We start from the raw sequence: 18167 nt of genomic DNA, 5'->3' as shown, positions 1-18167 counted from the left end.
ACGGTCATCGAGAATCAGGCGTTCATTTAGGGATCCAACCAAAGGGCTATGGTGGGGAAGGCACAACGCCTGATTTTAGATTATCTTCTCCCCATTTGCCCGATCAATTTTCTGGTCGTTTAGTTGTCGATAGTTTGATTTTTAGTCTTGTAAATAACGTGCACTTTGTCTTTCTTGTCTTTTCGTATTGAAAGGAGAATCGACACTGCAATTTCAACAATTTGCTGCTTGACAAGTTGTGGAGCTGTGTTGTGGCTGGTGGCTGGTGGCTGGTGACTGGTGACTGAAATCGACAGTGGCAATGATTGTGTAGGCTTTCCCCCAATACTCTCCTGGTTTCATGTCCACCCTGACACAGCTTTGATACGGTCTTTATTGCCAATAAACATGAACCATCAAAACGGCAATGATGCCGGTGCTTTCTCGACTGAAGGCTTGGATCGACATGTCCGTCAGCTCTCTCGCCATTTGCGTAGTAAGAGCGGGGGTTATAGAAAGCAAGTGGCGCACGGCAGCTATGGGGTCGGGTCGGATCCGCAGCCCGTCTCGGCATTACCGGATCCGGAAACACGTTTTACTCAGACCTGCTTAGATGGAGATCAGACATGAGAAACTAGCCTAATTAGGAAATAGAGCAGACAACAACGTTAGATCCAGTGCTGCACCTCGTGCAGAGTGTTCGACCGGCAGCAAGGCCAGCTCGACGACGAGCCCTGGATCGCAGAGATGGCCGCACACGCCGCTGTTCACCGACTCGCCGTCCCGCACATTCAGCTCTTTCAACGCGGTCTGGACGCGAGTGGAGACGTGCTCCGTGTTGGGAAGGATGCTGTTGGCTCTGGCGGCTAGATTCTGCAGACCAAGCCCGTCTTCATCCGCCACAATGACTCTCTTACTCACAACAAGCTTATGACGACAGCACCACATCCAAAGTGGGCAAGTTCTCCTCACCGACGTCACGACTGCGGGATTCAAGTATTCTACGCACATTTAGGGGACTCGGTATGCCATTGACGGGAATTACTTTCGCTGAGGAGTTTATGGACCGCGACTGGCATTTCTTGCTGCCTATAGCGAAGCATCTGAATACATTCACTTATCAGATTAATCGCACTTGAGCACTCGGAACGTACTAGTCAGTACGGTCAGCGAGACAATCAATTGCTCCTGCCTTGCTAAACGCTACGATCAAATAGTTGAGCCGGAGGCATAGTGGATGTAGAAAAGAATTTACCAACCTACACCTATTTCACATAGGGAGTATAACCCTACATCCGGATGCATTTGTACAGTTTTAATACTTACATTAACACTGGGGCATCTGCTTCGACTTCCCACACCAAAGATCGCTGTAGGTCAATTATTTTCCGCACCCACCGCGGAGAAGAAATGGAAGAAAATAGTAGGAAAGCTTGATGGGGGAAACCGCAACGCCCGAGAGAAACGTGGCTATCTGATACGACACATTCTTCAAGAGGGAGGGTCTGGTAGAGACGGAGCTGTTATAGTGCGAGACTTCCCACGATGAGAGGGGGGGATATTGAAGGACCTGAATGGCGCTGATAGCAGCAGTCAAGGTGCCCAGGAAGTGAAGACAATCGCCGTCAGACTGGGAAGCCTACATTTTTCCTTCAACAAGCATAGGGACGGAAAAGGATAAAAGAACCAAAACCGTTTATCTCGGTAGTCTCTAGCCATAGATGCCCAGACATGTATTCTCCGAATCCCTATCAAACATGAGTTGCCTCCATAACGCCTGGCCCATGCCTCGCCGCGGGTAATGCTCTCAAGATCAGGTCGTCTTGGGCTTCTTCGTACCATACTTCGATCTCGAAGTAAGCCTGGTACCAACGCCACCCTGGAGAATACGTCAGCCTCGAACTTCTGGACGGACAGGTAAGGCGGGAAGTGCATACCAGATCGCCCGCGCCTCTAACGAGCTTGTATCTCACACCGGGGCAGTCCTGAGCACGGCCACCCCGAACCAGGACGACCGAGTGCTGCTGTACATTGTGGCCTGCACATGGTATGTCAATGATAGTGCCTTTCCGTCTACCCGGGACCTCAACGTACCTTCGCCGGGAATGTATGCCCACACTAGCCTTCCGTTGCTCAACCTCACCCTAGCAACCTTGCGCTCGCCGGAGTTGGGCTTCTTGGGCTTCGTGGTTCCGACTTTGACGCAGACGCCCTTCATCTCGGGGCGGTTCTTCAGTTGGGGCGAGGTGAGCTTGCGAGCAGGTTGAGGCTGGCGGCATCCACGGCGGACCTGGTTGTAGGTGGAATTGCGGGTGGAGCTGGCGCTGAAGCTGCGGGCGGCGGCGGCGGCGGCGGCGAGAATCGGAGAGGACGCGATGCGCGGCGCGGCAGCAACCACGGGACGACGAATGGCGGGAGAGACGAGGATGGAGACCGGGCGGGCCAGCTGGCGGAGGTAGTGGAGAGGCATGGTGGCCCCGATCGAGGTTCAATGAAGGGCGATGCGGCGATGCGGCGATGCGGCGATGGGTTGGGCAGGTCGCGCACCTCCGCGAATTTGACGGGCGGGCGTCTGCGATGCGCGCTCGGACCACCCAGTTTTGTGATGTCGACAGTGACTCTTTCGCGCCGCCGCACTCGCCCACCTCAACTCATCCCGCCCAGCACCAGACGGCCTCACCGAGGCCACACTCCACAGGACGATTCCGCCGCCCATTCGCCATCCATCTACCCCATCGCGCCTTCACCAAACACCCGCCTCGCACGGATTCTGCACCCCGCGACACCCCGCCTCGTCATACCGCACCGAGCTGCCTGTGCGTTCGCAGGACGAAACGCTCAAGTGGCTGCCTCTTCCAAACGCTTCCCGCCCATCACCGCCACCATGGGTCTCCCCGATTCCGCCCTCGCGGCTGGAGGAGCCGAAGCTCCGTTCGACATTGTCGGCACCTACCAGCGCCTCTTGACCGAGGATCCCGACCTGACCATGCCTGTTGCTGCCATTGAGGCTCTCGTCGCCGCTCTGTCCGCCTCCGATACAAGCACCACCACCGAGACTCTTGCCCTGCTCTCCGCCTACACCAACAAGCTCAAGGCCGCCATTCCCAACCCCATCTCCCTCTCCGCCGGCACCGACCTCTTCCAGCGCTACCTCATGACCTCTGTCCGCCCTGGCGTCGACTTCTCCAAGACGCGCCAGCACCTTCTCAGCAACGGCCGCCTGTTCGTCGAGCGCGCCAAGGCTTCGCGCGACAAGATTGCCTCGTTCGGAAAGCACTTCATCCGCGACGCCAACACCATCCTGACCAACGGCGGTTCTCGTGTCGTGAGCGCCCTGCTGCGTTCCGCCGCCGAGTCGGCCGGCGGCTCTCAGGGCTCCGTCCGCTTCCGCGTCATCTACGTCCTCGCCGTGCCCGACCCGGCCAACCCCTCGACCGAGGCCGCGACCAAGCACGCCGAGGGCACCGAGATTGTGCGTGCCCTGCGCGCCCACGGCGTCCCCGTCGCCACCATCCCCGAGGCCGGCGTCGCCTACGCCATGGGCAAGGTGGACATGGTCATTGTGGGCGCCGAGGGCGTCGTCGAGAACGGCGGCATCATCTCCCGTCTCGGCACCTACCAGCTCGGCGTCTTGGCCAAGAACGCAAACAAGCCCTTCTACGTCGTTGCTGAAAGCCACAAGTTCGTCCGCCTGTACCCGCTCGGTCAGTACGACCTGCCTATCGAGCAAAAGGTCATCCAATTCCGCGTTGGCTCCGACGAGCGCGTTGTCGAGGAAGAAGGAAGCAAGAGCTCCGGCAAGGCGGATATCGGCGTGCGGAAGGAGAAGTGGGCGGCGGGTGCGGTGGATGATGCTGTCGACTTCACGGTCAGTACTCACTCCCTTTTGGCCGACCAGACTGACGCCGGTTTTTCGGCTCCGTGTTTTCCATTCCTCAAGACTTTGCGCACTTCCAAATGCTAACATGTTGCCATCTAGCCTCCCAACCTCATCTCTGCCCTGATCACCGAGTCCGGTGTTCTCACCCCTAGCGCAGTATCTGAGGAGCTGATCAAGATTTGGTTCTAAACCCCTTCCATCTCTTCTACACTTACATTTTACTTTGATGCATGTGACCGAAAGCGGTTCCCTTGAGAATGCATCTCTGCTGCTGCTGTTGTTCTCAAGTGGCTTCAGCAGCCACTTCATATCCGCTCTTGCGGCCATCAGACGGCTAGTTGTTCCGGTGAACGGAGAAGATCAATTGTGGGGAGGCGTGGCTTATGTTGCGAAAAGGCAACGGATAGGGAAAGCGAGATAGACGGGGTCTCTCAAGCTGGCGGCCACGGCATCTGCCTGAATGAAATTTTGGCGTCAATGAGGATAATCGCAACGAGGGTAAGAAGGCTTAAAAATTTTCTCCAATCTAAGAAAGCCATATTTTGTGAGAGTTCGAGTAAATGATGGTAGAAAAGTATATAAATCTGAGTTTCAACGGAATATACCGATGCTGGAGGTCTATTGCGCCCACCTTGGAAGAGTGTATGTTCTTCTCGAGAGCGTGGCGTACGAGCGTCCTGGTTCGGGGAACGACGTAGCAAAGAAAGGGGGGCCTGAGGGTTCAGTGCACTGTGGTTTTTAAGCACCCGCTTCACATCATGGCAACTAGAGACGTCAATGGCAATAGGTATAGGATTGACTCCGGACAAGAAGGTTCAAAATCAGGCAATCTGACAAAGTGATTCTTTTTGTTACCTTTTACTTTCAATTGTTGGTGGGTTACATGGCGAGCATGGAACCATGATTGATTGACTAGATGGACATGGCCCCATTTTCAGACCTTCCGATCGACCGCAATTATACTCCCTTCTCCTTTTCCTTATGGAGATGAGAGAGGAGGGGTGAAAATAGATTATATCCTTCGATGTGAGCGAAAGACCACACATTTTTCTTTGCATTTACCACACAGCTACGAAAACATGAGTTGAGAGGAACAGAGGGGAATCTTTGCTCATCAAGGACGAAAATATCGCCAAATACGCCTTTCGCTATTGTGTCTGATTGACCTTTTTGTGTCGTGCGTCGCATCGTTCCCGTAGCACCCCGTCCTAGTAGAAGATATAAACGCCGGTGATTCGATAAGAGCGACATGGCATCGTCCCAGAGAAAACGAAAATAATGACCGCCGGTGGAACTCCTGGTATGGGAAAGCCAAAGCTGAGTACATAGGTGGGCCCTCATCTCCGTCGACCTAACGTCCTTGCGATTGAGGTTCCAGTCAACCACTCACGAGTCTTCAGCCCAATCCTTGACTTCCACATTACAATACTCTTGCCCACAGCTCTCCTTTCTGTGGCCATTGCCCCTCGCCCTATGCAAATTTTGCACCGCAATGGACCCATGCATCTTATCCTTTCCTTCCATCGCTTGCTGCCCCCTGATTCGCGCCATCAATCGTGATAGTTGGTCCTTGGGCCCTCGTTCCTTCTTCGCGAGTATCGAGCCTCTGGATCTCGTTTTGCACATCCATCACCTTCTTCTGCAATTCCTGCATCTCCAGTTCCAGCCGCATCCTCTTTGCATGTCGTTGCTCCGGGCTCATTTGTGGCGTAGGTGGCGATGTTTGATTAGTGGAACCATCGGCGTGGGTCACGGTGCTGGACGTGGGAAGGTCGGGGTCGATGTTCAGAAGATGTGGGATGTTGGAGGTAGAGCGAGGGGCGTCGGGAAGGATGTCATCATCAGCGCCGACGGACACGGAGCGTTTGCTAGGAATCGACGAGGCGGGCGATGTTGGATATGGTTGTGGTTGTGGCACAGTGCGCGACGCTGACGAAGCGGCACCTTGTTGTTGGAAATAGTTTGTGAAGTCTGCGGGTGGCGGCGCGTATCTTGCAGGCGGCGGTTGTTGGTTCAGGGAAGCCTGAAGATGGGCAGCCACTTCTGAGTCGGAACGAGGATACGAGTCAGGCCTGCTCTCCGGGAAGGACTCCTGGGTTGGCGCGGGCGAAACAGCGGCTTGAGAGGGGCTAGGCTGGGGCTGGGTCGATTGGCCATGCTGCTGGTAGTGGGCTGGAGGGTGTTGGGCGAAGAGGTGGCTCGCAGGCTCGGCCGGGACGGCGGGTACGACTCGTTTCCGCCGCTTGATCTCCTGCTTCTTCATCTGCACCGGGCGGTGGACACCGTGTAGCTTGTAATACAGACCACAGGCATTGCATATTGTGTGTCCGGCCTCGTCTCGCCTCCACAGTGGGGTGACAGTGGTCCTACAGTTGGCGCAGGCGGGCACGACGTTCGCGCCGGCCGGGGTGGCGAGATGCTGCTGTTGGCCGGGTTGAGGGGCGTCTGCAGCCGGACCCTCGCCAGCACTGGTCTGCTGGCTGCTGCTCGGAGAGTTCACGTGAGCGAGGGCGTATCGAGCAGTCTTGGAAACGCGGTTGTTGTAGGCTGGGCAGCCGTTGCAACCCTGCTGGCCACCGGTGCCGTTACAACGACCGCCTCCCGGACATGTGCCAGAAGCCTGCTCGGCGGTGACGTAGGGAGGTCTTGACGACGCCTGGCATCCCGAAGGAGATTGACTTCGATCATGGGGCTCGGGAGTGCGTTGACCTGGCTGCACGGACATGGTGGGCGCCTGAGCTAGGTTCCTCTTCAGGTTCGAGGGACGCGACTGGTTCCGCGCTTTAAGGTACAGACCACACGCGTTGCAGATAGGCTCGCCCGTGGGCGATCTCCGCCACAAGGGAGTGCGGGTGGTGCCGCAGTTGCTGCACTGGTTAGAGGTGGAGCGAGCGCCAACGAAGCCGGGGGAAGCATACCTGCACGTCTGGCCGTTCATGGGCGCGTTTGCAGCGCTCGGCCTCGGGGTGGCGGCTCCTGGAGAGGGAGAAAGCGGGCGGGCCTGCTGGGGCTGGGCGTTGGCGGTGGCGTTGGCGTTGGCGGCAAAGTGTTGGATGTCCTCGAGGGAGTGGTGCTCAGAGACTTCGGGGCCTTTGCCACTGGGCTCGGGCGAGCCTCTCTGCTCGCGCTCCGGGGCCACATGGTGAGGCTCGGGAGGGGTTTCGCGGGCGGGGTGCGGCTGGTGCTGGTCCTGGGCGTTGCTCAGGGCGCGCAGGTTCTGCGCCAGCTCGAGCTCCTCCTGCGACGCATGGCGCAGGACAGAGTCGGGATGCCGCTGCTCGGGCAGGGCGTCGGCGGCGGCGCCGGGGAGGTCGCTTCGCGGGTGCAGCTGGGCCGAGGGGCCGGACATGGAGGGCGAGCAGGCAGCAGACGTGGGACTGCTGTTGCGGCACCCGGCGAGAGAGCAGCAGCAGGAGGGCGCGGGAGCGGTTTGCTCGGCTAGTGGAGGCGTGGGGGGTGAGGGCGGAGGGGGCGGAGCGGAGATGGTTTGGTGATGGTGATCAGATAGATAAATGCGGACGGCCGTGGGCAGACGTGGTCGGCGTGGTCGGCGTGGTCTGGCGTGCTGGGCCTGGGGCCGGGGAGAGCGGCAGGGGCGCCCTATGGGCACGCTTAGCTGCGCTCTGAGCGGAATGACAGCAGGTTGCAGGCGCGCGGGCTCACTTCCAGCAGCGCCTGGGGGCGTGAGGTGCTGTCGCCGCAGAGCCAGGCTAGCTCGCAAAGGCACTGACGTTGGCGCCGCCCTCGCGCCCCTGGTCTTGTAAGCAGATTGCGCCCGCCGCCATTGGCCGTGCGAGGAGCGGTGAGGGGCGTCGCCGGCTGATCGCTTGACCCCAGCTGCCTGCGAGCAACCACTGCGCTCCGGCCCTCCAGCAGCCCAGCGGCCGGCCAGCCCAGCAGGCCACCCGCCCACCAGCCCACCAGCTGCATGCCTGCGCGCCGCATCCTGCCGCCGCACCTCTTGGCGCCGCAGCCCCCCTAGTCCGCTGCACGCCCGTTCGGCGGCGGGCAACAGGCGGAGCCCGCCGGCTCCACCGCTGCCCACTGTCGCCCACCGTCGCCCACCGTCGCCCGCACTGGGCCTAGCCGGTCCATGTGTGCCGGACCCTGCGTGCCTGCCTGAGCCTTGCGGCAACACAACGCCGCTGCATGTCGAGCATCTCAGCCGCTGCTGCGCCGTCCTGCCCGGCTGCATTGCTTCACGCACACATGGGTGCCTGTTCCCGACATTGCACCGCTGCCAGCGCCGTCCCCAGCCCAAACCCTCTTGCGCACACGGCCGCCACCACGTCCGGCTTCGTCCACCGTGGCCCTCTGCGCTTCTTCACGCCCGCGGCCCGCACTCGAGGGCTACTGCACTAGCCCGCTGACCAACTGCCGCCGGCTGATTGGCTTCACGAAAAAATGCCGACCTCCACCATGCGGCTCACTTCTAGGCCCTCTCCACAAATGCTTCCATCGAAGCCTTTTGCTTCGCCGGTTCTGTCCACCCACCAGCCACTTCACCGCTCCTCAGACGTGACTTGCGCGAGACACGAGTGCCGTGTTGTGCTGCTCGGCTTCGGCCCCATCCGCCACCTATCACTGAGCTGTTGCCTGTCAGGTGCTGCTCGTCCCTGACCTATTGCCACACCGGGCTGTTCTCTCCTCATTTCTGCACATGCCCGAGCCCGAAGTCCGCGCCTCGTCTCCGAGGCCGACGACTCGCCCGGTCCAAGCTCCCATCCGTTATGTCCGGCCTGAGCTAGGTCCGTGAAGGCTCGGCGACGGCTGGAGACGGCTTGATGTCTCCGCGACGTAGGTCAAAAGCTTACCGTGGAAGCGAGTTTTACTGTGGAACCTTTGTTCTCAAATCTGCTGCCTTGGCGACACATTGACCTCATCATACAGCCAAAGCTAGCATGACTAGCAGCCCTCTTCAACCCGCTCCAGCGACGCATCGTGGGTTGCTCGGGGGCGTGGATCCCACCAGGGATCGCAGATTATCTGGGTACGAAGATTGTCGTCGATTTGGATGGCTACTACCTATCGGCATCTCGCTCGGCGTGAAGATATCAGAGATAACGCTACCACGCCTACCAGCAATACGCATGCTGCACCAATACACGGGCACGACAAATCTCAAAACCTTAGAATTGATAAACACACGTATCGAGAAGCTCAACTATCTCTTCGATCAAAGGACTGCCATTTGACTGGAAGCCAGAACCCACTGCTTCAGATCCGCTTCGCCAATATGTAATCAGGGCACGTTTGACCCACACTGCATGATTCCGGCATACGTATCCAAGACAACAACAGAAGACGCTTCGCCACTCTGACCTACTCATCTGTCGAGATTTTTCCGGCATGCAGATTGGATGCGGGGAAACGGCCCGGTAGACTTACGCTGATGTGAATACCCTGTAGACTGCGGCCTAAGATTGTGTGACCCCTTGCGACAAACCCATGACCATGCGGTATACAGCGCAAGGAGACTACATTGCGTGACTGTACCAATCATTTTGGATTCTGTTCGCAGGGCCATGCGACGGCATTGGCGAGGCGGTTGGCCCTTGTTCTGCCCCGCAGCAAGCAGATGGCCGTTGAAACGGTTCGATTGTTGCTGCATATACGACCTCCGATGCCGAATTACACTCACATGCAACGCAACGTCACACGAAGCTTATGTTGGTTTCAAACAGGGAAAAGTGCGCGAGATTGCTCGTTGTCGGCATTGTTGATGCAAACCTCCTGGCTGCTAACCAAATTCGTTTTGCCGTCAACAGGAGCCCACCTTATGTCCATGTCCATGCATGCCCAAGAGGGAATGCTATTCATCTGCACAAATTTCGTTCGGCTTTCACCGGACTTTTGGAAAAAAAAAAAAAAAACATGCAGCTTCTGTTAGGGACTTCTCCCCGGTTTATGCATAAGATCTCCCACGTCCTAGAAACGAGACAGAGAAAGAAAAATAAGAAAATAGCATGATGGATTGCCACAATCAAGACAATTACGCCGACTAAAACGCCTGAGTTCCAGCAGTCATGCGTTGGTCGGTCAGTGCAAGGCTAGGAGAGCCATATCATAGCACTAGTGAAACTGATTTGTCTAGGTCAGCCTCCTTTAAGCCAACTATTGTTAAGCCATCGCTCCATACTGCGGATCTAACGATCGTAGATCATCTTGCATTTAATCGAAATTGAGAAAAGCTCCACTCTTTACCTGGCAATCACATCAACGCGCGCATGAGGCCTCTAAACATGAATGGCCAATATGGGTATCGATTGTAAACCAAATATGCCCTAGTAGCAGCGACGTCAAACCCCCTTTCTAAACACACAACATGCACACAAGTACATGCATACATCCACTTTTCTCAAGACATGGTCCTCAGGCAATGTCCCGGTCGTTTTTCTCCCCATCATTACTACCCCAATCGATTCCAGTTGCAGTGCCGTGAAGTATCTGAACTCCATTGGTCATATTCCCCCTTTCCCCCTCTCTTGATATACTCAACCCATGTCCTTCTATTCGTGTTGATTTGTGCGGCCCCAGACATCACATGAAAGCTCCCCCACTTCAATTTTGCTCCTCTCTCACCAAGAAACTCGGATCCATCTCGATCTTCTTTCCAAACTTCTGCCACCAGTCCTGAAACGCCTTCAACGGCACGACCTCGACGCCCCCGGGCCCCGCGTTCCCGGAGAAGCTGGCCAAGAAGTTGAAGGCGTTCCCGATGATACGCTGCGCCAGCAGCTTGACCGCCTCGGGATTCGTCGCGGCGGCGGTGGCGGCGGCGCCGGCCTTGACCAGCTCCATGCCGCTGCCGCCGGCGCTCTGGAGCTTCTCCGCCTGCTTGGCCTGCATGGCGGCGCCGACCTGGGCGACGGGCTCGATGCTGACGCCCAGCGTCACGGCAGGCACCTGGTTGGCGTTGGCGTTGGCGTTGGCGTTGGCGACGGCGTACTGGGCGACGTGCTCGAGGCCGTCGACCTTGAAGATGGCGCTCTGCTTCTCGTTGGCGACGGCGCCGAGGAAGCGGAAGTCGGGCGCGGGCGGGATCTGCACGTACACCGACGCGGCCGTGTCGGGCGGCAGCTGCGTGCCCGGCAGCAGGAAGACGACGATGTGGTTGAAGGCGGGCGCCGCGGGCAGCTGGAAGACGAACTGCGTCGGCGAGACGGCCTGCGGCTCCGTGAGGACGGGGCGCCCGGAGATGATGACGCCGAACATGGTCTTCCTTTGTCCCTCAGCTGCGCGTAGCCGATGTATGTATCCGTCGTATATTGGTGGTTGATCACGTCAGAAATCTTCTTCGCCGGGTAAGAGGCTCGTTGCCGCGGGGTATGGAGGGGCGAGCGGAGGGGCAGGCTTCGACGTCAGACCTGAGTCCGCGGCGCTGTGGCTTCACGACGCCCGAGAGAGGAGGCCGCGCGTCAGGGCGAAGTTATATTGAACTATTTTTGTGTTGGAGAAAATAATAATACGAGAGGCGTGTTTGGTTTCTTCCTGATCGGGCGAAGCTGCTCCTGGGTTCGAGAAAATTCGAGCACGGCCATGACGTTTGCTGTCTCAGCTATCGATAAACGAAGGCTGCCTTCGCCGAGGGCGGTGCGTTTGCCGACTCCGCATTGATGAGATCGCTGGATGAGACCAGACAAGCGAGCGCTGACCGGAAGTGCTGCCGGTTTCCTTTGTCGCGCCGCGTACGGGGTCTGCTACTCGCCTCGCGTCCCGCTACCGCCGCTGGTGCGCTCCCTCCGACGTGCGGACGACCTCTCTTTCCCTGCGCTTTGATTCCCTCCCTCCTTCGTGCCCCTGAGCTGCTGCAGCTCCCTTCACCCTCCTCACTCGCTCACCCAATCCTTCTCCGAGCCACGAGCCACTCCTCCGCTAGCGCACGCGAACCATGGAGAAGACTAGCGGGAAGAGCAACATTGATCTGCTCAACGATTGCGATAAGTGAGTCCCGCCAGCTTTTTCCCAAAATCGCCGTCTCCTGCACGCAACGCACGCTACCCAAAGCTTGGCCGCCCGTGCCGCACACTGCTATGTATTACCGCCTCGTGCCTTGTCCGTTGCTGTAACGTCATGGCACTTTTTTTCCACCCCCCCGCTATTAATAGCCGCGCGTATTGACCCGCGCCCCCCGCGAACAACAGCTTCCCCTACTATGAAACCGACCCCGGTCTCTACGATGCCGCCCTGGACCGCCTCTACACGCTGCAGGTCGCCGACGACGACACAATCCTCGGCTTCGTGCTGCCGGCTGTGGCCGAGGTGCTGCGCGGGCTGCCGCAGTGGACGCTGAGCGACGAGGACCGCTCGCTGGTGCTGGACAGGCCGGAGGACGACAGCGGCGACGACGACGACGGCGACGGCGACGGCGACGGGAGGCTGACGGAGCCGCAGCGCACCGCGCTGGTCGCGCAGACGACGCTGGCCATGCGCGAAACGGGCCACTTCCAGGTGCTGGCCGGCTGGCGCGACGAGCTGTACCCCGTCTACGGCCGCGACGGCGCCATGCTGTTCCGCATCGAGCGCTCCGCCAGCCCGCTGTTCGGCGTCGTGTCGTACGGCGTGCACATGACCGGGTACCGCAAGGAGGGGGGCGGATACAAGTTCTGGATCCCGCGCCGCGCCGCCACGAAGCAGACGTACGCCGGCATGCTGGACAACACGGTCGCGGGCGGCCTGGCCGCCGGCGAGAAGCCCGCCGACGCCCTCGTGCGCGAGGCCGAGGAGGAGGCGAGCTTGCCCGCCGAACTCGTCAGGGAGAAGACGCGCCCCGTCGGCAACGTCTCGTACTTTCTGGTGAGAGACGAGCGCGCGGGCGGGGAGACGGGCCTGTTGCAGCCCGAGAGCCAGTATGTGTATGACCTGGAGCTGCCCGAGGATGTCGTGCCCAAGCCGAACGACAACGAGGTCGAGTCGTTCCAGTTGATGACGACGGAGGAGGTGCAGGCTGCGCTGAGGAATGGAGAGTTCAAGCCCAATTGCGCCCTGGTCATGCTTGATTTCTTCATCAGACATGGCATTCTGACGCCGGAGAACGAGCCGGACTACTTGGATATTGTGTCGAGATTGCATCGTCGCTTCGAATTTCCTACGGTTAGGATGCCGGGCACATCGTTGTAGAAGGGAAGGAGAATGGGGAAAGATTTGCAGTTAAAGAGGGCAAAGAGCCCGTTTGTGATTCTATTGGCAGCGCAGGACGCATAGCATGAATAGCGAAGCTGATTTTCTTTTTTTTTTTCTCTGCATACCTATTGGATATATCATCTCTTGCGAATACACTTTTCCACGAGGCTCTTCGGGCGCCAATGCTTCAGCAGTGGGGAATTACGCGTGTTAGCCCATCTCCAAACGCCATCAATGCATGCCCCGCATGGCCAGTGGATCTGATACTTGGTCAAATCGGTGGAATTTGACGGTTCGGATGATGTGTCACTGAAGACCACAGGTCGGGGGTATTTTTTTCAGACAAGATCGGCCTTTTGCCTGGCCGCGCTTCGTCGCTCATTTCTTGAGCAGCAGGTAGACGTAATCGATCCGAAGCGGGGTGAGCTTCTTGTACGGCCCATCAATGTAGAGCAACAGCCCACCGAAGGAGACGTAGACCTTACTGTAAGACCATTCAGTCAGTCTTTGATCTCAAGAACGTGCATTATCGCCTGAACTTCCCAGACCATTCCCCTCGTCCAAGGCCGCAGACCCCAAATTGCGGAATCGCACTTACATATGATCGCCGTCGCCCTCTTCGAACCGGTAGACCTTGCCGTGGCAGACGTAGTCGTACATGTCGGCGAGGGTGGTCTCGGTGCTGGCGTCAAGCTCGCGCCAGCCCTTCTCGTCCTTGGTGCCGTCGAGGTTGAGGGTGCTGGCCAGCAGCAGCTGCACCGTCTCGCCGACCTCGACTGGGTACAGCTCCGAGTTGACATCCAGCGTCATGGTCGTCTGCGAGTCGGCCGACGTGCCCGCCAGTCGCGTGACGCGGTCGTACCTGGCCTGGTCCATCGACGTGATGTGGAACGTGTCCTCGTAGAGCTGCGAGTCCGCCATTGTGTCTGTTTATCCTCCGAGGCGCGGATCCTTTTTTAATATGTCGGTACTGCGATAGATGATGTTTGTAACAAGGGTGGCGATATCGATCCTCGGGGTGCAGAGACCACGGTGACCTGGATGGCAAGGTCCCGAGAGGGGGGGATGAGATGGGTGGGTGCGGGTTTTTGCTTTGTTGCGCGCGCGGTCTGAAATCTGCTTGCGCCGGAGGTAGAGGCGGGATGCTTCGAAAGCCAGGGCGGTGGCAGAAATTCTTCGCGCGCATCCGCCGGAAATCATGGCCGCCTCTGACGCAAGCGCTGTAACGCCCGACGACTTTTTTTCTTTGGTCCGACACCCCGCACGCTTCTGCTCAACACCGCTCACATGGCCTTCCGAAAGCGCAACGTGGGCATTGGTCGCGTGCCCCCTGGCTCACCACCGTCGTCTCCTGCTGTAGCACCGAGCCCAGCCCCCGCGAGCATACCAGGCATACGCCCTTCCCCGGTCGATGGCCGTCCTACTACGTCGACGGGTACACCTTCGCTAGACGGGATTTTAGCAGGACATGCTGGTTTCGCGCTTGGCTCTTCCTTGCTGATTGAGGAAAGCGGAACGACCGATTTTGCCGGCGCGCTGCTGAAGTACTATGCTGCAGAGGGTATTACCCAAGGACACACGGTGCATGTAGTCGGTCTGGGTGAGCCGTGGGGAAGGATGCTTCCGGGCTTAGTTGGCGTTGCAGACGGCGAAGCAGAGACGGTCCCGAGCGGAAGCAAAAACAAGGAGCGGATGAAAATAGCATGGAGGTATGAGAGGCTTGGTGAATTCGACGCGGAAAAGAGAATTGGAGGCGCAAGAGGTGTGTGGGGACCTATCACTTTCTTCCCTACGTTGTTATATATTTTTGAATGCGAACGCTGCCATCAAAAATCTGCCTGGCCTGAACCGGTGAGCTGATTCGTATGGTCGATTACAGGGCCAGCCGAGCGAGCACCGCCAGGCGCTTCTGCTACGTCGCCAGCGTCTCCAGACATAGCTGTGCCGCCTCCATTCTGCCACAAGTTCGACCTCGCCAAGCGACTCGAATTTCCAGCTGGACTGTCCATCAACTACATCCCGCTCCCACCACCTTACCAGCAGACCTCTCCCTTTACATCCATCCTCCAGAATCTTTCCACAAAGCTCGCCTCAAGCCCAGCCTCAACCATACACCGTCTTGTGGTACCAAGTCTACTCTCGCCGGCGCTGTACCCGCCCCACTCCGGCCAACCGGCTTTCCTTCTCCAGTTCCTTCACGCACTGAGAGCACTGCTGCGGAAGTACGCAACCAGGTTAACAGTCATGCTCTCACTTCCTCTTGAGCTTTACCCGCGAAGCTCCGGGTTAGTGCGGTGGGCAGAGCTCCTGAGTGATGGCGTGCTGGAACTGCAACCTTTCCCACACCTCATGGATACGTACGGCGAGCTGGCGTCGTCCGGTGCAGCAACAGCCAGCGAGGAAAGACCGCAGGGAATGCTTAGAGTACACCGACTGCCGGTGTGGCACGAGCGAGGAGGCGGTGGCGGAGGCGTGGCCGGCGTTGGAGACGACTTGGCGTTCACCCTGAGCCGGAGGAAGTTCGTGATCAAGCCGTTCAGCCTGCCGCCTGTAGAGGGCGACACAGAGGCGCAAGGGGCGCTTGGAGCCGAGGGCGGCGGCAGTGGAAAGCAGACAAAGGTTGACATTGATTTCTGAGAGATGCGGAGAGAGGCAGAAGGTGCATTTTAGGGTTCCCCATCGGAGTCTTCGACGTGGTCGAGCATTTCCTCCATCTCGATCTGTTCCCAGCCAGCTTGGCCGGTGCCAGAGCCAAGACCTCTGGCGTAGCTGCGGCCAAAGGAGGCCTGGCGCGGATTCATTGATGCACCGGCGATGGTGGCTCGCAAGCTGTCCCCAAGGCAGGAAGACAAGGCCATCCAGGCTGCGATAGCAAGTCAGTCCACGTCGCGCCGAAAATGCGAGGATGTCCCACCAATGAACATGACCAGCGGCAGGAAGAAAATGAGACCGAGAATGATCCAAATGCCCATGATGTCGACTTTGAGTTGTCACTGGGAGGGCAGGTGATCGGCGCCGGGCGGGCGGCTGGGGTGAAGCGTGACGAGCGAGTGGCCTGTGCGTGGGCCGCCGGACGCGCTAAAAATTGCCATGAACTTTTTCGCGTCGTGGTTGACTCCTCACTCCACCAACACACAATGTGACTGTCACTCCCACCGCCTCACCGAGGCACCCGTATCACGGTAAGTTCCCGCTCCATCTCTCTCCACCTGCCCCTTCACATGATTAGAACACACTTTTATCAATCTGTCAATCCCCTGACGCCCGGGCTACGGCCTTGGGCTTTTGACGAGAACGAGTTGGACACATGATACGCAACCGAAGCACTCCCATTGAAGCGCATTCCCTCTACAGACCTCTGTCGCTAATTGCCTCGTAGTCTAGCTTTACACTGAGCACGTATTGACACCATGAGTGGCCTCGGCCTCGACCACGTCTTCCCGTTCCCGCGCGAGGATGCCGTGACGGTGTCCAGCGAGTCGCCAGAGGGCTCAGAGGGGATCCGGACGCCGCAGTTGGTCATCAACGACTCGAAAGAGTCGCTGAGTGAGAGGCCGTCGCCCGAGAAGGGACAGCCCGGTGAAGGGTCGCCCAGTTCGCTCACACATGTCTTCCCATGGCAGCGTTCTCCCAGCCCGCATTTTGACGAGGGTGGCATGGAGACCGGCATGCAGGTCTTCGAACCTTTCGATATTGGCGACATGACCCCGACTCCAAGCGAGTGGTCTGACGGGCAATTCTCGAGCGCCCAGCAATCGCCCGAGTGGCGGCGGAAAGAAGCAGTATTTAGGCCTGACAGAGCGCCCACACCAAGGAGTGTGTCTGCGGCGTCGGCGTCGTCGCTGTTCAGGGCTCTTGCCCAGCCCGAACCTACTTCGGCGCCTAGGTCTGAGCCTGCCATTCCCGACGAAGAGTTGCTTCCGACGCCTACTGCCGAAGAGAAGTTTGCCCCGCTTGCTAGCGCTGCAGACGAATCGCAACCGGCCGTGGAAGAAGACGGCTCGACGGAGGAGCCTGCTTCGCCGGTGTTGAACGTTATAGAAGATCTTCAGGCCCAAAATGATATCCCTGTTCCAAGTTCCTCCCTCGATGCCGTCCCGCAAGAGCCCCCTTCAAATGCGCAGCCTGAACCACCCCAGCCACAGCAAGAACTAGACACGGAGTTGGCAGAATCTTCTCAAGCCCCGCCGCCCTCGCCAGTCCCCATTTCTCGGATCGCAAATCGCTACATGCTATACGACACGGATGACATATCGTACCTGAGGCGGGAGCACAACATTTGCGGTGTCCTGATCGGCACTCTTCCCAGCCACCCCCAGCAGAACGTTTTTCTTGGAACACCTCTTGAGCTTATGCCTGAAGAGGCGCGTCGCCTCGTCGAAATCGGTGCAGCTTACATCGTCGATGACGTTGAAAGGCATAGGACAGGCGTGATGGGTCTGGGCGAGGCTGAGCGCAAAGCATTCCTCAAGGCAGTGGAGAAGCAAGGCCTCGAAGCTTCGCGGGCAAACCAGCAGAAGGCGGACGACATCAAGAAGGAAGCCATGAAGAAGAATGCCGACAAGATCGAGAAGGCGAGGATGGCGAAGCAGGAGAAGCAGCAGAAGCAAGCGCAAGCGGCAGCCCAAGACGACGCGGACGGCGAAGAGGCAGACTCGTCTCTTTTCGCTTCCGAGGCTACCATCCGTCCCGCTTCGCCCGTGCCGTCGCAGGCACCGTCCTCAACTGCCCCGGAAGACCGCTTCTACATCACGCCGTCAACATCGCACCCCCCTCTCCAGACGGCCCCGACGTCACCTCCGGAGCCCAAAGAGCTTCCAAAGGTCCCGAGATCGTACCCGCTCTTTGCGTACCTCCACTCGAGGGGCTTCTTCATGTCACCGGGATTGCGGTTCGGCTGCCAGTACTGCATCTACCCGGGTGATCCGTTGCGGTTCCACAGCCACTACTTGGGAGTAGGCATGGGATGGGACGATGAGTTTGACCTGATGCAGCTGGTTGGAGGAGGACGATTGGGCACTGGTGTGAAGAAGGGTTTCTTGGTCGGAGGGAAAGAGACAAAAGTTGGGCAAGTGGATGGCGAGAGAGAAGACTCTGCCGCCGGCGTCAGGGCTTTTAGCATTGAGTGGAGTGGGATGTGAGTTGCTTCTTGGGGCAGACTATTCTCTGGTCTGCATAGCATAGC

General features: G+C 58.4%; 9 protein-coding genes across 9 annotated transcripts; 4 read left to right on the top strand and 5 right to left on the bottom strand.

Moving 5' to 3' along the window:
* Window positions 1-1792: 1792 nt before the first annotated feature.
* BKCO1_1000204 (mitochondrial 37s ribosomal protein mrps12) lies at window positions 1793-2449 on the bottom strand (the record flags this gene model as incomplete). The annotated part of the gene is made up of 3 exons (XM_020269576.1): window positions 1793-1858; window positions 1917-2017; window positions 2074-2449. The coding sequence occupies 3 exons, from the start codon at window positions 2447-2449 to the stop codon at window positions 1793-1795; spliced, it is 543 nt and encodes a 180-aa protein (XP_020135509.1).
* A 414-nt stretch (window positions 2450-2863) lies between these two features.
* On the top strand, window positions 2864-4048 carry BKCO1_1000203 (translation initiation factor eif-2b alpha subunit; the record flags this gene model as incomplete). Its single annotated transcript, XM_020269575.1, has 2 exons — window positions 2864-3847; window positions 3959-4048. The coding sequence occupies 2 exons, from the start codon at window positions 2864-2866 to the stop codon at window positions 4046-4048; spliced, it is 1074 nt and encodes a 357-aa protein (XP_020135250.1).
* A 1318-nt stretch (window positions 4049-5366) lies between these two features.
* On the bottom strand, window positions 5367-7208 carry BKCO1_1000202 (zinc finger gata-type protein; the record flags this gene model as incomplete). The annotated part of the gene is made up of 1 exon (XM_020269574.1): window positions 5367-7208. One exon carries the CDS (start codon window positions 7206-7208, stop codon window positions 5367-5369), a length of 1842 nt encoding a protein of 613 aa, XP_020135249.1.
* Window positions 7209-10420: 3212 nt separating this feature from the next.
* BKCO1_1000201 (uncharacterized protein) lies at window positions 10421-11074 on the bottom strand (the record flags this gene model as incomplete). The annotated part of the gene is made up of 1 exon (XM_020269573.1): window positions 10421-11074. One exon carries the CDS (start codon window positions 11072-11074, stop codon window positions 10421-10423), a length of 654 nt encoding a protein of 217 aa, XP_020135248.1.
* Window positions 11075-11750: 676 nt separating this feature from the next.
* On the top strand, window positions 11751-12979 carry BKCO1_1000200 (thiamine pyrophosphokinase-related protein; the record flags this gene model as incomplete). Its single annotated transcript, XM_020269572.1, has 2 exons — window positions 11751-11803; window positions 12004-12979. 2 exons carry the CDS (start codon window positions 11751-11753, stop codon window positions 12977-12979), a joined length of 1029 nt encoding a protein of 342 aa, XP_020135247.1.
* A 381-nt stretch (window positions 12980-13360) lies between these two features.
* On the bottom strand, window positions 13361-13903 carry BKCO1_1000199 (dna-directed rna polymerase; the record flags this gene model as incomplete). The annotated part of the gene is made up of 2 exons (XM_020269569.1): window positions 13361-13466; window positions 13581-13903. 2 exons carry the CDS (start codon window positions 13901-13903, stop codon window positions 13361-13363), a joined length of 429 nt encoding a protein of 142 aa, XP_020135532.1.
* A 366-nt stretch (window positions 13904-14269) lies between these two features.
* Window positions 14270-15619, top strand: BKCO1_1000198 (paxneb protein; the record flags this gene model as incomplete). Its single annotated transcript, XM_020269568.1, has 2 exons — window positions 14270-14744; window positions 14862-15619. 2 exons carry the CDS (start codon window positions 14270-14272, stop codon window positions 15617-15619), a joined length of 1233 nt encoding a protein of 410 aa, XP_020135531.1.
* A 29-nt stretch (window positions 15620-15648) lies between these two features.
* BKCO1_1000197 (glutamine amidotransferase type 1) lies at window positions 15649-15954 on the bottom strand (the record flags this gene model as incomplete). Its single annotated transcript, XM_020269567.1, has 2 exons — window positions 15649-15845; window positions 15897-15954. 2 exons carry the CDS (start codon window positions 15952-15954, stop codon window positions 15649-15651), a joined length of 255 nt encoding a protein of 84 aa, XP_020135526.1.
* A 438-nt stretch (window positions 15955-16392) lies between these two features.
* BKCO1_1000196 (trna-splicing endonuclease subunit sen34) lies at window positions 16393-18123 on the top strand (the record flags this gene model as incomplete). Its single annotated transcript, XM_020269566.1, has 1 exon — window positions 16393-18123. One exon carries the CDS (start codon window positions 16393-16395, stop codon window positions 18121-18123), a length of 1731 nt encoding a protein of 576 aa, XP_020135525.1.
* Between the last annotated feature and the right edge of the window lie 44 nt (window positions 18124-18167).

This window comes from Diplodia corticola (assembly GCF_001883845.1).
Source record: "Diplodia corticola strain CBS 112549 chromosome Unknown scaffold1, whole genome shotgun sequence".
NCBI lineage: Eukaryota > Fungi > Ascomycota > Dothideomycetes > Botryosphaeriales > Botryosphaeriaceae > Diplodia > Diplodia corticola.
This window is presented reverse-complemented; position numbering and strand designations above follow the sequence as displayed.